Raw genomic sequence first — 15,235 nt, forward strand, 5'->3', positions numbered from 1 at the left:
TGTTTTTTAAATTTTTTCCCTGTATTTCTCTAAATCAGATTTTTTTTTTAATTTTTTGAGGAACTTCCATATTGTTTTCCACCATGGTCAGACCAGTTTACATTCCCACTAACATCTTGTGAGAGTTCGCTTTTCCGCACACCCTCTCTAGCATTTATTGCTTGTAGATTTTTTGATGATGATCATTCTAACAGGTGTGAGGGTCACTGTGGGTTTGATTTGCATTTCTCTGATCATTAACCATGTTGAGCATCTTTTTGTGTGACTGTTGGCCATTTTGGCATTCTTTTTGGGAAAAAATCAATTTAGTTCTTCTGTATGACTGCTATTTTTGAGGAAGAAGAAAGGGAAATTGTACAAAATTCAAGCAGTAACATGCAGGGAGTCTTATTACCAAAAAAGAATATTCTCCAATTTGATAGCAGCTTCACAACTAGATAAACAGTTGGACTAATAAGAAATCAACCTGGTTTAACAAAAGGAAATTTTCAGCTATTTGTATTTGACCAGTATTTTTCTAAGGCCATCTCTTCTGGATAAGATTCTTTTTGTGTATATATATTGCATTTTTCTTCCTACCTACTACCACCTAGTGCTTTTGTAGTGGTGAAAAAAATTAATGTCAAGAAAAAAAGGAAGTCTGCAAGTGAGGGCTAGTTACCAGAGTAAGGAAGGGTTGGCCCAGTGCTTTGCCTTGGGAGCAGCTAACTGACCACTTGTAATAAAGCATCAGCATTTTGGAATGCTGCTACAAGAACCATCTCTCTCTCCCCTGTTAGCTGTCTCCTTAAGCTCTGCCTACCCACCAACCTTTCAGGGCCTTCATTTGAGAGTCACTGAAATGTTGTGACAGTTTTGCTGAATTGTGAAGGTTTTCATGACTTGACCCCATCCTACATGTCTGACTTTTATTTCCTACCATTGTCCCTGTGGATTCTCTGGAACAAATTTGCTGGGTTCTCACCTCCCTTGCATTCTGTGCACCTTCCTCCTCCTCATCGTCTCCTTTATTAACCCATAGATGACTCCCATAAGCAGTGACAGTAGACCCTGTTGTCATAGCACTTTCTATAGATTTCTTTCAGCTCTTAGCATCTTGTAAATTTTTCCAGTTCAAAAATGGAATTCTAAATACAAACAAACAGTAAGAATCATTCAATAATGAGGGAAGTTTAAAGAAATATATAGCTGGAGGCAATTCATATTATGTCATTAATCCATTACTGTTACCAGTAATCAAATAATTGTGAAAAGAAACAACTGTGAAAGGAAAACACCATAAAGTTAAATCTTGCAGTAGACTCTGCGTAGATTGTGAAACTTGAGTCCATTTGGCACACAAGCCTCCACATTCTTTCCCTGGATTCAGCAGCTTCCTCTGTCACTGCCATTTGCTGTCTTTTTACCTGGTTGAAGAGACAGTGATAATTACAGCACCATTTGCTTTGGTTTCCGGAAATAGTGAGTCAGGAGATTATCACATTGTACTGCAATTATTTGCTTGAATGTTTCTATCCAACTTAGATTGGGAATTCTGAAAACAAGAGCAGTATTCTTATTTATGTTCATATCTCTTAGTTCCTGATTTTAGAGGCAAATTATGGTTGAATGAATGCTCGCTTGTTCATAGAATAAATAAGGATACAAATGCTCACTGTTTAACCAAAGGAAATAGAAATGCACAAAGATGGTGATAAGAATAAAATCTGAATTGTCATGATTTAATGGACATAAAGTCTTTCAGAGTGTAGGACTGATGTTTGGGGTTAGACAACTGATAGGCAAAGTGAAAATAGAATCATTTCAACAAGGAAATAGAGCACTAAATTAAGAGGTTCGATGACAGTTCATTTATTCAATAAATACTTGCCGAGTACCTATTATGTGTAAGACATGGTTTTCACGCACAAATTAGAGCAATGAAAAATGTTTATGTGGTTCCTAATCTCCTGGAGAGAGGATATTATCAAATAAATATTGAAAAGTAGGGAAATTTCTGATTCAAGACAATGAACTGGAGTATAGTATATATCTGGGTCTTCTTGTTTCCAAGACTCCTTGGTAATAGCAATAGAGAAGTGTAAGAAGGAATAACAAAAATATTAAAGTGAGTTTTGAAGGACAGGAAGCAGAGTGAGAGCTGAATGACCTTTCCAGGACACTTCCCCACCCCACAACAAGAGTGCGGACAGGAATAGCAGACGAAGGAAAGTGAGATGGGGGCCTGAAAACAGGGATAAATTAAAGGTCTGTAATCAGATCAGCCAGGCACCCCAGGCCCAGGGCACAATGTCAGGAAATTAATGTTAACCTTGGGGAGCCTGAAAGGCTACAGTCCATGGGGTTGCAAAGAGTTGTACATGACTGAATGACTAACACTTCAGGACGGAAATCGCAAAGCTTTTGTCTAAATAAATTGCCATAGATTACTTTATTTTCTTGGGCTCCAAAATTACTGCAGATGGTGACTACAGCCATGAAATTAAAAATGCTTGCTCCTTGGAAGAAAAGCCATGACAAACCTAGACAACATATTTGAAAACAGAGGCATTACTTTGCCAACAAAGGTCCATGGTTTTTCCAGTAGTCATGTATGGATGTGAGAGTTGGACTATAAAGAAGGTTGAATGCTGAAAAATTGATACTTTTGAACTGTGGTGTTTGAAAAGACTCTTGAAAGTCCCTTGGACTTCATGGAAATCAAACCAGTCAATCCTAAAGGAAATCAGTCCTTAATATTCATTGGAAGGACTGATGCTGAAGCTGAAACTCCAATACTCCAGCCACCTGTTGCAAAGAGCCTACTCATTAGAAAGTGCCCTGATGCTGGGAAAGATTGAAGGCAGGAGGAGAAGGGGACGAAAGAGGATGAGATGGTTGGATGGCATCACCAACTCAATGAACATGAGTTTGAGCAGGCTCTGGGAGATGGTGATAGATAGGAAGGCCTGGTGTGCGACAGTCTATGGGGTTGCAAAGAGTGGGACACGACTAAGTGACTGAACAACAATGTAGGTTACTAACACTCCGGAGTAAATCACACTGTTTTTTTTTTTTTAAGTGCATAGCATGAAATCTCCTTTAGTAACAAACTTTTCAGTGTTCAGTAAGTGTTTCTAATTGTATGCACATTGTTGCATGACTGAAACTGTAAGTTGAGCATGGTGAAACATAAACTCCTCTCCCAGCCCCTTTCAACCACTCTGCTTTCTGCTTCCACGAGTGACTGTTTGAGAGCCCTTGTGTAAGTAGAATCATGGTAGTATTTGTCTGACCTGCTGCATGCACTTAGCGTAAGTCCTCATCGTTCATCCATGTGGTAGCATATGACAGGATTTCCTTTTTTTTATAAGGCTGAAAATATTCCATCTTATATCTCACTTTCTTCCCATTCATCTGTTGATGATCTTTTCAGTTGTTTCCACCTCTTGAGTACTATGAACAGTGCTTCAGTGAACATAAGAGTGTGGATATTTGTGCCTTCAATTCTTTTGTATAAATACCCAGAAGTAGGATTGCTAGACCATATGTTGGTTCTATTTTTAATTTTTTGAGGAACCTCCATACTCCTTCCACAGTAGCGATACCATTTTACATTCCCACCAACAGTGCATACAAGTTTCCATTTCTCCACAAGTGCTGACTGTGGACCTTGCCTTCATGAAATTTCTGCTCCTTCCTCTTGAAATTTTCTTCTTTTCCATCTTAATTTGACAAACTTTTTAATAATATTTTAACTCAAGTGCTGTATTGCCACCAAAGCCTTTCCTGACTCCACTGACCAAGTTCATCCTCATCTCCTCATCTTATGAGATGTAATGGCTCTGTCCTTCTCTGTAAAACTTAATGGAAATGCAATTTACAGAGAGAGTGGAGAGAGTGGTTTTTTGGTTTGATCTAGTTAGCTTAGAACAGTACATGACATAGAGTACCTTTACAATAAGCATTTAAAAATTTATTGTGAAATGTTCAGACATTTTTTAAGCTAATATAAAACATCATTTTATTAAGTGATAAAGAAACACCCAGGTACCTAACCCTTCATTTAAGAAATGGAATATTACTAGTACCATAAAGGCATCCTGAACACCTCTCCTGACTTTTGTGTTAATCATTGTTTTGTTTTGTTTATACTTTCATGACCTACGAGTGTCTGCCATGGACGGGTCTGGTTGAGTTTGAAAGAACTGAGTAATAGCACAAGCCTGGTGTAAGGGATGCTGCAGTCACACTGCTATTTGAAAGGAGCATCCATGAGAAAGCCAAGTAGTCCCTGGTTGTGGTGTGCTTCTGCGTACTGAGGGGCGTCAGGATACCTCTAGGGGAGTTAGTAGGCAAGGTCAGGAGTGAGTTGTATGCAACACAGAGCTCATGCATCCAGGGCTCCCGACAAGGTTGTGGTGTGATGGAGCACTGGACGTACAATGTATGAGATAGGCTGGTGTGCATCTACACTTACCGCTCAGTTTTCCTTCCTGCAACTCTTAGGAGTAAGGCAAAGCAGAAAGCCTCTGTGAGGTGCAAAGACTGCCCTTGTATGATCTAGGCTCTCATAGGGCAGAAATGTCCTGAGTATGTCCTCAAACACAGCTAGTGCTGAAAGGAATCTGGCCAAGCTTTTAATTTGTCCTTAGGTTAAAAAAAAAAAAGGCACCATGGCAGCAGAGGTCTTTTAAGATGGTAGACCTCAACATAGCTGTCTGTTCTGAGCACACTGATCCAATCTTGATGCATGACCTCTGTCTAAGACAGAGGACCTCTTTGGAAGCATCCTTCACCCTCTTCCTGCCATTCCCTCGGCCTCCCTTGTGTGTTGGTCTTCTTCCCTTCCACCTGTTTTTTCCTCTGGGTTTTTTGTCTCATTTTGGTGGAACCTGTTCTCCAACATCTTGTTGGGAAAAGTGGCATACTTTTCTTTCAGACATAAAGACTGAAACCTTTAATCTCTAAAATGTCTTTATTTACATGTGTTTAGCTGAGCATGGAATTCTAGGTTGGAAAGGAATTCTCTTTCCTTCAGAATTTTGGGAATGTTGGCCCCTTGTCTTTTGGGGTTGCAGCTTGGCTGTTGACAGCCCCAAAGTTCTTGTTGCTGGTCAAGGGATGTGATCCTTTCCCCTGTCAAGAATCCTATGGAACCCTCTCTCTGTTTCTGCAGCCCTAGCGCACACGATGATGCCCCTGTGGTCTCTGAGGCTCATTGGGCCTTTTCCTCCAGAAGCACGTGGACCTCAGTTCAGAGAAATGTTCTGTTTGTTATTTTCTCCCACCTGTTTTCTGTGTTCTTTCTTTATAGTACTTCTGTCATTTAGATGGTTGATCACCTTCACTGGTTCTCATAGTTTTTAGTATTTTTCCTCTTACTTTTTTCCCATTTCTGTCTTTTTGTTGTATATAATAGGTTTTTTTATTCAACTTTAACCCCTTTTTTGAGCTTTTTAGTTTTCTCTTTCTCCCTTTTTCTTTCTCTGTCCCTCCTCACTTCCCTGTTTTTCCTTGCTCCCTCTTGCCCCATTTTTTCTTTTAAAATTCAAATGCTCTTTTGTTTTGTGACTGTTCCTTTGTTGTAGCAACATTTTCCTTATTAAAAATTTATTGTATTGAAATATAGTTGATTTAATCTTGTGTTAGTTTTTACTGTACAGCAAGGTGATATATATACACATGTACATATATATGTATTTATATGCATTCTTTCTCATATTCTTTTCCATTATGGTTTATCACAGGATAGTGAATATAGTTCCCTGTGCTGTACAGTAGGACCTGGTTGTTTATGCATCCTATATACAGTAGTTTTCATCTGCTAATCCCAACCTCCCAATCCATCCCTCTCTTTCCCCCATTTATAGCAGCATTTTCTTATTTCATGAATGCAATCTTTTCTCTAAGAACAACACTGATAGATTTTTTTAAATTTCTCTCTACAAGTTGCTTTTCTCTCTGTTTTGGTTTCTAACTTACATGTTAGAAGCCTTCTTCAGACGTCTGATTGTCCTCAGGTGCCTGCAGGAGGAGATAAGGAAGCTGACTGTACATTTGGTAAAGCATACCTAGGACTTGTGTCTTTGAGCTTCATAGTAGAGTGATGTTGGTGAGCCGATTGCTAAGGAATCTGTGAAGTCAGCATCTATAGATCTTATCTAATAAAATAAATTTGCATAATACATCTATTATAGATATACCTACTTGTCAGATTCCCCACGGCAAGAGTTGTGGAAAATCAGATTTTACCTTCTAAGTTGTTGAAAGTAATTCTCTATGGTTTCCCAGTTTCTGTACATCTTGTGAGCAGAGACACTGAAAGGCTTTTGTTCCAAATCATCTTTTTAAAGATGTTGCTGTAGTAAAGAGCTTTGGGAGGTGTAGGTAGTGGCTCAGATGGTAAAAGAATTTGCCTGAAATGCAGGAGACCCGGGGTTTGATCCCTGGGTCAGGAAGATTCCCTGGAGAAGGGAATGGCTACCCACTCCAGTATTCTTGCCTGGTATGAACAGAGGAGGCCAGCAGATAACAGTCCATAGAGTCACAAAGAGTCAGACATGACTGAGCAACTGACGCACACATACACACTGACACGGATAAGGTCTGGCTCCAGTTCAGAGTTTATCTAGGTTTTTCTTATAGCCCCTTAAAGAAGATTGAGGTTTCCTAAGCTTAGAGTTCCTCAACTGTGACCAGAACCCCGCTGTATGAATAGTATTGACCTGTGTCTCCCGCATGTTCCTGGGGAGTGAGAAGAAGGGGAACTGAGGTGAACTTGAAACTCAGGCTGTTGCTGTGTATATCTGGCCCAGGAATCCCGTGTCTCCTGCCAGCACCATGACCCTGTGGCCAGCTAGCTTGTTGGTTTGAAAGTAGGGTTAGATCTTAGACTCATCCCAGTTCCTCAGATGCCAGAGAAGACTAGCCTGTTTCCTTCCTAGAGAGGAAGACTCTTAACTGCCAGCCTTCTGGGAACCCAAGGAGGAAGAGCTCTGCGAACTCCTGCATCCGGGGTCAGGATCCCTCTGCTCATACCTTGGTGCTCTCTGCTTTGGCAGGTGACCGCCCCTTCAGAGGGCTCTTGTTTCACCCTCTCCAGGGAACAAGCTTCTAGACTTCTCAGGTGAAGGGGGCCCATAGCGGGGAGAGGATGTGGGAGTGCGTTCCGTTCCTTCCTGAGAGGTCAGCTTCTCCATTAAGTGTTGCCTGGCTTCTCTGTTTAAAACCGCTGCCTTTCTCACCTGCTTTCTTCTCTTTACCTTTCTGTGCAGCACTTAACTGCCTTCAAACACACTGTGTCATGTTTCTTCTTTACTATTTTTATTCTCTGTCTCCCTTCACATTAGGATGTGAGCTCCAAAAAGTCAGAAGTTCTTATCTCTTTAATTTTACTGTTTTTACTGTTTTTAATTTTACTTTCTAACACCTAGAAAGTATTATGTGATGACTAATGGATTATTATAATAGCTGTTGTAATAGGTATTCAGTAAATACTTGTTGACTGGATGAGTGAATAAATGAATGAAATTGTGCCACCTTTTGCCCTTGGCTCCTGATTTGAGAATAAAATTTAAAGAGTTTATTATGTAAATCATTGGTACATCTTTTTGAAAGCTTTAAATATTGATGTTAATTGAGGACAGAAGTGACCCTCATAGAAGGTTAATTACTGTCATTTCAAAGCAGTTTAGGATAGTTAATTCTGTGTACAGTTTCTTCTCCTATACTTTAGAATCCCATTCAGGGCACTGCTAACAGTGGGGTTGTTTCAGTTCAAGTACTTCTGTCACTCTCACTCAGTAGTGCTGGATGTGCATAGTTTGTTGGCAGAGCTCGTGGGATTTACTGAAGATCGGATGTAGGAGTAAGAGATTAGTAACAACCGAATGAGGGCTAATAAGTGGCAGAGCCTGAATTTCAACCACAGTCTGTCCTTAACCATGAGGCTATGCTTCTTGGATAAGAAAACAAGAGCAAAAAAAAAAAATGACTAAAAGGGCATGGCCCATGAGGTAGGAGCAAAACCAGGAAAGTGCAACATCTAGGATGCCATCAGGAAGGAGAGAGTGTGTCACTGATCAGAGGCAGATTGTAAGTCAACCACAATGAGTTCTAAGAACTGAGCATTCCTTTTAGCAAAGTGGAGGTCATTCTTTGGTCTTGATAAGGGCAGTTACTTGGCCAAAGTCTAATTAAGTGTGGATTAGTTATTGTTGTATCAGAATTTACCCCCAAACTTAGTTTAAAACAACAAGCATTATCTCACAGTTTCTTTGGATCTGGAATCCGGAAGTTGCTCAGCAGCTTACATCTGGCTCAGGGTCTCAAGAGGTTGCAGTCTGTTACCTCTGCTGTGTCCACTCAGATCCTCCCAGGACTTTGTGGGAGGCGGACACGAGGATGTGAAAGACACACGGCGAGAGTCAGGGTGGGAACATCCTGAAGACCAGCTGTCATGAAATGGGCCAAAGAGAGAAAGGGGGAGATGAAGCAGGGACATTAAACGCAGAGAATCCCTTGAGGCGTTTGCCAGAAAGGGGGGTCAGAGAAATGAGGAACTTGTTCAGGGGGTGTCTGTGGATAGATGCCCTAGTGGAGCTTATATCTTCTTATGAAATAAGAACCAAACTTCTTGGTTGAGACTGAGGAAGAGGAGGAAATATATGAAATAGTCATCTGAGAAAGTGGAGACAGAATGAATTCTGAAAATCAGTGGCAAGCCACTCCAGTAATCTTGCCTAGAAAATCCCATGGATGGAGGAGCCTGGTAGGCTGCAGTCCGTGGGGTCGCTAAGGGTCAGACACGACTGAGCGACTTCACTTTCACTTTTCACTTTCACACATTGGAGAGGGAAATGGCAGCCCACTCCTGTGTTCTTGCCTGGAGAATCCCAGGGACGGGGGAGCCTGGTGGGCTGCCTTCTATGGGGTCACACAGAGTCAGACACGACTGAAGTGACTTAGCAGCAGCAGCAGTGTGACTACTCGGCAGCACTGAGGAAGGGGTACCGATGACACTGGACCATGGAGTTTAAGTAAAAGTGGGGGAGGGAAGTGAGGACTTGAGAGGAAGCAGAGGGCTGAGAAGAGTAGGATTCGGGGACTCTCCTCCTTAGAGGGGGGCCAAAGGATTGCTGAAGTGCTGGTCTTAGATAGAATGAACTGGAAAGAAAGGCCAGGGCATGAGAGGGTGTTGATTGAAATGTAAGTTACCAAAGGATTGCAGTCATTGGTCATGTAAAGCTTTAGGGGACCAGTCTAGGAGTGGGAGCTAGGAGGGCTGCAAGGCAAGAACCCTGAGGGAGAGGAGGGAATGAATTGGGGCGATTTATCACCCACAGTGATGCCTGGAGTTGTTTGGGACAAAGTAGAGTGAATTCCGGAAGTTGGTGATGGACAGGGAGGCCTGGCGTGCTGTGGTTCATGGGGTCACGGAGAATCGGACACGACTGAGTGACTGAACTGAACTGAACTGAACTGAATGGCAACTCAGTCCAGCATTCTTGCCTGAAAAGCCCCATGGACAGAGGAGCTGGAGGGCTACAGTCCATGGGATTATAAGAGTTGGACATGACTGAGTGACTAAGCATATACGCACACACAATCTCCTTGACTTGAGTGCTAGAGCCTTCAAGCATAAGGGCTTCCAGGAGTCTGCAGGTGGTGCGTGGTGCTGCCATTTGGAAGTGGCCATAGGAGGCAGAGAGCCTGTCTGCAAGCACCCATTGGCGCACAGGAGCTGCGGGTGCGTGGGAGGGGATCATGGAGGAAGAAGAAGCCCTGCTCCGGAGCTGCAGCTGTTCTGGCACTTTCTGAGGTGCCAGATTCTACCTTTGCATCATCTGAGTTTTAAAGTTTTTTAAAAGTTTTTTAAAGTTTTTCTTTCCATTGAGGAAAGTTTCTTCCTCTTTTCACCTCTGCCCCTTTATAGAAGCTGAGTTTGTGATCTACTTGATTTCCTTTATATGTGTGTGAAGGGAAAAGTTGTAAGTATGATACAAAGCACTTCTCTCCTGAACTGTGCTCCACCATCCCCAAGCACTTCAGTGTGTATATCCTTCAGACAAGAGAATTGTCCTGTATAACCCAATGAAAGCATCAGATTATAAAACTGACATTGATACCTCCCTGCCACAGTATCCTCAGACCCATTGAAGTTTGTGACCTCTCCCCATAAAGGCCTTTGCAGCAAATGATCCAGTTCAGAATCGTGCCCTATAACAGGTGCTGTGCCTCGTGGGTCACCTTTGTTCTGGAAGAGATCCTCGGTCTGTCCTTGACTCTCAGGACCATAATACTCTTGAAGACTGTAATCCTGACACTTTGTAGAATGTCCTTCAGTTTTCATTGTTCTGTGATTCCCTTGTGGTCTTTGATAGGGCTGTCTCAGGAGTGATGCTGTGCTCATCTCATTGTATCTTATTAGGTGGCACATGCCCTCAATGTGTCCCATTCATGTGATGTTAACTTGGATCATTTGATTCTATGTCACTTCTCCCTATAAAGTCACTCTTTTTCCCTTCAGACTTCTGGGCTTTTATTTATTTATATCTGTGGATTTGTGAATTTCTCTATGATTCAGTGCATGTTAATCCATTTCTCTCATAATTTATTTTGATGTTCGATTGATCCCAGATCTGACCAGGGTAGCCGCTTCAAGCTGGCTTCCTGTTCTTTTGATGTGTACCCTCATTTTTCTAGCACTTACTTTCTGGTGTGAAATGATGGTCCAGATTTGTCTTGTCCTGTGTGTGCCCAGCTCTGGAGTCAGCCATTTCTCCAAAGCCCTGGTTCCTCTTAAAGAGAACAGTGCTAGGAGCCAGTACTGGGGTTGTGTTCTTACCCTCTTTGAGTGGACAGAGCTGTATACACACCATGTATTTATACATACATGGACATGTTTGCACCTGTTTTTCTTTATCTAGGCATATAGAAAGACCTTGAGTTCGCATCAGTGTTTCTGATTGTCATCTAGTGCTGCAGGACGCACTCTGTAGTTGGGTCTCCTTTCTGTTTGTGTCGCTCCTTTGCCTGGAGGTTTCAGCGAGGAAGCTGGCTGTCACTGTCCTTGAGGCTCTTGGTTACCTGTCAGTCCCTTCCATAAGCAGGCTGCTGCGCTGTGCCCGCTCCCTCGTGGACGTGTCCACGCACCTCTGGGGCTTCAGCCCCTCACACAGCTCCCGTCCCCATGACCCTCCTCACCCCTCCTGAGCCTCTCTGTCCTCCTGCAGGCAGCCTCCTCTCCTCTCTCTGGCCCTGTTGGAGTGCATCAGGCTGCCCATGCCCACCTTCACACTCAGGTGGAAGTTTCATCCTTTTGTGGCTGCTCTGTCAGGGTGCTCCTCTGCCAGGACCCCCTTCTCTGCAAGCCGTAGATGCCCTCTCGTGCAGTTGCTGCCTCATCTCACATGAGTGCCCGGCGCCCTGCTCTGCCTGGACCACCGTCCCCGCCTGCAGAGGCACCAACCTCACCCCACGGGGACACCCTCCTTGCTCCAGGCGGACTCCGGTGTCATACTCTGAGCTCTCTGCCCGCAGAGGTGCCCACTGACCAACTTTAGCTTCTATGGCTGCTTTTTTTGTCATGTTACTTCTAGAGGATATTTCTCTGGAGAAGGAAATGGCAAGCCACTCCAGTGGTCTTGCCTGGAGAATCCCGTGGACAGAGGGGCCTGGCGGGCTACAGTCTATGGGATCGCAAGTTGGACACAACTTAGTGACTAAACCACCACCACCACCATTTCTGGAGGATAGAGTAATAAGACAGCAAGTAGGCTGTTGGGATGAGCTGACACCAACAGCCTGGAGGCAGACCACCCTTTCCAGTGTGCAGTTTTCCCTAAGAGGCTCTCATCTCAGACACCAGCTATGACTGGAGGATCCACAGGCTAACCTCACTTCTGATCATGTGGCTGCAAGTTGGGAGTCCTGATCTCCCCTCAGGTTCAATGATTCACTAGTAACTCACACGATTCTACTTGTTATTAAAGAACAGACACATTCAGCCAGGTCTGGAGGGCCCCAGATCTGTGAAGCTCCCATTGTTCTTTCCCCAGGGATTCAGGAATACATGTCACACCCAGGAAGCCTGATAACACAGAGAGAAGGGGCCACGGCTCAGTGTCTCGTGTTTGTTGGTGTTGCGTTACGTGGACTTGACTGATCGGCTCAGTAGCCACATGGCTCGGTCTCCAGCCCCCTTTCCTCCTGGACATTGGGCGTACAGCATGCGGCTGAAAACCCCAACTTTCCGGTCACATAGTTGTCTTACGGGTATGGCCAGTCCCCATCCTGAGTCACCTCCTTGTTGTATACTATCTGGGCTACCGTGAATAACAGACACTTTTGTCACTGAGAAATTCTGGATTTAGAGGCTAGCTCTCAGGAATTAGGGACAAAAGCCAACCAAATTTTTTGTTCCCAGGGCTTAGAAGTTACTTCCTAGCAACCAGGACAAAAGCCAACCAGATTCCTCTGGTGTATGAATGAACTGTTCACTCTTAAAATCCACCCTGAGGTTTCTCATTTACCTTCTCAGATTAAGATTAGTTGTACAAGAGTTCTGTAATGGTTATAATGTTCTTATCTATTCATTTTTATCATAGTAATTAATAAACTTTCAGAAATGTTCCAATACTGTGATATAAAATAATGGTGTTGGAGTTGTATAATCAAATGTATAGTATTTTGAAGTAACCACAAGTGTTAATTATGCTGTATTTTGCCTTTTACCTGTCAATTGCATATCTTATCTATTTTAGGTATGACTTTAGCCTTTCCAGCTTCAGTTCATGATTCTCTGATTTGCAGTAAAACATTTCAAATTCTATATAAAAATGAGGAGGTTGTTTTAAATGATGTCATGATCTTCAAAGTTAAAATGTTGTTGGATGAAAAAAAGGTAAACATTTCTTCACATATATTTAGATAAATATTTTTGTAAAGCCTCAAAGCGTATTTCTAACTTTCTATAAAATATTCAAAAGGCATCTCATAGTCTGATTTCTCTTCAGATTGAAGAAACCCTTGAGGAAATGAATTTTCTGTTATCCTTGGATCTACACTTCACAGATGGAGATTATTCGTGAGTAGGCTAAAAAACAGTTAAAAATCTGTAGTCATGTGTGACTGTTACCTATCCCTATTAAAGTCCCCATTTTCTTCTTGGAACCCAGCCTACCCTCTTCTTATTTATTTTGAACTTCTCCCCCCTGGGAGAGTCTCATGGGAATGGTTAGTTCTGCTTTTTTGTGCTCATGCTGATTCCAGGAGCTGCAGGTAGCAAAGCCAGATGAGCTGAAGAAACATGAAACCGCTTCTGAGACTCTTGGAAATTGCACTGTTGACACAGCACCGCTGCCTTGTGGCCTTTAAACCTGCCTCAGCTCTGTTCCACTGCATCACTGGCTATTCTTTCTTGGTGGCGTGAGTGATGCCATCTTCAGATGGGGCCTTCTTGATCTTCAGAGAGTTACCGAGACTTGTGGCTCTTAGACCTGACAGTTGTTTCCAGAGTCCATGAGGAAGATTTAGGACTGGCTACCCTGGTTCAGGAAGATCCCCTAAGAGGGAAACGGCAGCCCACTCCAGCATTCTTGCCTGGGCAGTCCCATGGACAGAAGAGCCTTGCGGGTTACAGTCCATGAGTCACACACGACTTAGTGACTAAAACAACCCTAAACTTGTCCACACATCTGGACAAGTAGTCACACATTGTAGGGACAAACTGTGCTTGTATCCATTTAAAACAAGAAACATCCATTTTACTATTCTACTTTTGTAGAAATGCTTCTTGAACATTGTATACGAATTCAGACTGTTTATGGCATAAATGTTGAGGCAGCCATAGTACTGAGAGGTCTGATGTGAGATGCCCTCTTTCCCACTGCAGAGGAGTAAGAGTCTTAACATGGTAGCTGCTGCTCCTCTGGAATACTTGCTTATTGCAGAGAAGTCCTTGAGGGAATTCTTTCTTAAACCAAGTCAGAATTATTTAAGTAGGGTAAGCTGAAATGAGTACATAGTTCATAGCTGTAGGTACATATTGGTTAAAAATATGTGTATATTTGGAAGTAATTTTCATGGCATTGTTTCAGTTTTTGTATGTATAAATGACTAAATATTGATGACAAAATATATACTAATTACTTGCTTATTTTTGAACCACATTTAATAACAAAATTTTATACCATAAAAACAGTCTTAAATAACTTTTGGGATTTATCATAATAGGATTTGACCTGCATGATACTGCAGCTTTACTATAAACAGTATTCCCTACTGGAGTATAATTTTAGGATGAGAGTATTTCCTAAAGTATCAAAAAAAGACTCATTTTGTAGGCACAGTAGTGAAAAACAGTCTATTAACATGGAAACTGTAAGTACAGATAGAAAACTGTAACTAAGATCTGGTTATTTCTTTATTGTTAGATTTCATATTGCTGTCTAATGCAAATGTGATGCTTTAAAAATTGTTCTCATTTTGTTTTTAAAAAGTAGTTAAGTAATGAAATATTTTGATAAATTACTCTACAAAACGTTGGCCTTCACTAAATTTCTGTATTAACACACAAACGGGTTACTTTTCATAGGGCAGATGATCTGAACGCCTTGCAGCTAATAAGCAGCCGTACGCTGAAGCTGCATTTCAGCCTCCAGAGAGGCCTCCATCACCACGTTAACGTCATGTTTGATTACTTCCACCTTTCTGTCGTGTCTGTTACAGTCCATGCGTCACTGGTTGCGCTACATCAGCCACTGATAAGGTAAATGTAACCAGCTCCCTGATCCTTATTAATATAGTGTCTTTTATTTTTATAATGAAAGCATATGCTTTGGTGAAGATAACCGAAATAGGAATTTCTACAGTCACACTTATTTAATACTTTCATTTTTATACTAAAGTGTTAGTAAAATTTAAGAGCATAGGAATATTAAATTGATGACTTTTTTATTGCAAAAATATGGAGCAATCTTTGTCAAACTGACCAGGAAAAAATAATACAATCTGGAAGCAACCATATAGCATTGTTTAGTATAGCATTTATGTAATGCAACACTATAATCATTCATTCTCTGGGAAAGTATATTCATCTTTTCATAGCTTTTTTTGTCTTTTCTCTGAATGGACTTAGTTGTATCTTCTTTCATCTATACTATACAACAGTTCTTGTTTTCTAAGTTATTAACCAATTTTATGGATCTTTACTAAATAAATCTTTTTAAACTATAATAAATAGCCTAAAGGT

At 41.9% G+C, this 15,235-nt stretch overlaps 1 protein-coding gene across 6 annotated transcripts in view; it reads left to right on the top strand.

Moving 5' to 3' along the window:
* Positions 1-15,235, top strand: part of FAM135A (family with sequence similarity 135 member A) — a 147,213-nt gene that overhangs the window by 55,670 nt on the left and 76,308 nt on the right. For all 6 annotated transcript variants that reach the window (XM_088840491.1, XM_055432812.2, XM_055432815.2 and 3 more), the window contains 3 exons: positions 12,747-12,886; positions 12,999-13,069; positions 14,579-14,752. In XM_088840491.1, coding sequence (XP_088696617.1) covers positions 12,747-12,886; positions 12,999-13,069; positions 14,579-14,752 — 385 coding nt within the window. The remainder of the gene's footprint in view (positions 1-12,746; positions 12,887-12,998; positions 13,070-14,578; positions 14,753-15,235) is intronic.

The sequence above is a fragment of the Moschus berezovskii genome, chromosome 10, assembly GCF_049115385.1.
Source record: "Moschus berezovskii isolate FMDL1 chromosome 10, NW_MosBer_1.0, whole genome shotgun sequence".
Lineage (NCBI taxonomy): Eukaryota > Metazoa > Chordata > Mammalia > Artiodactyla > Moschidae > Moschus > Moschus berezovskii.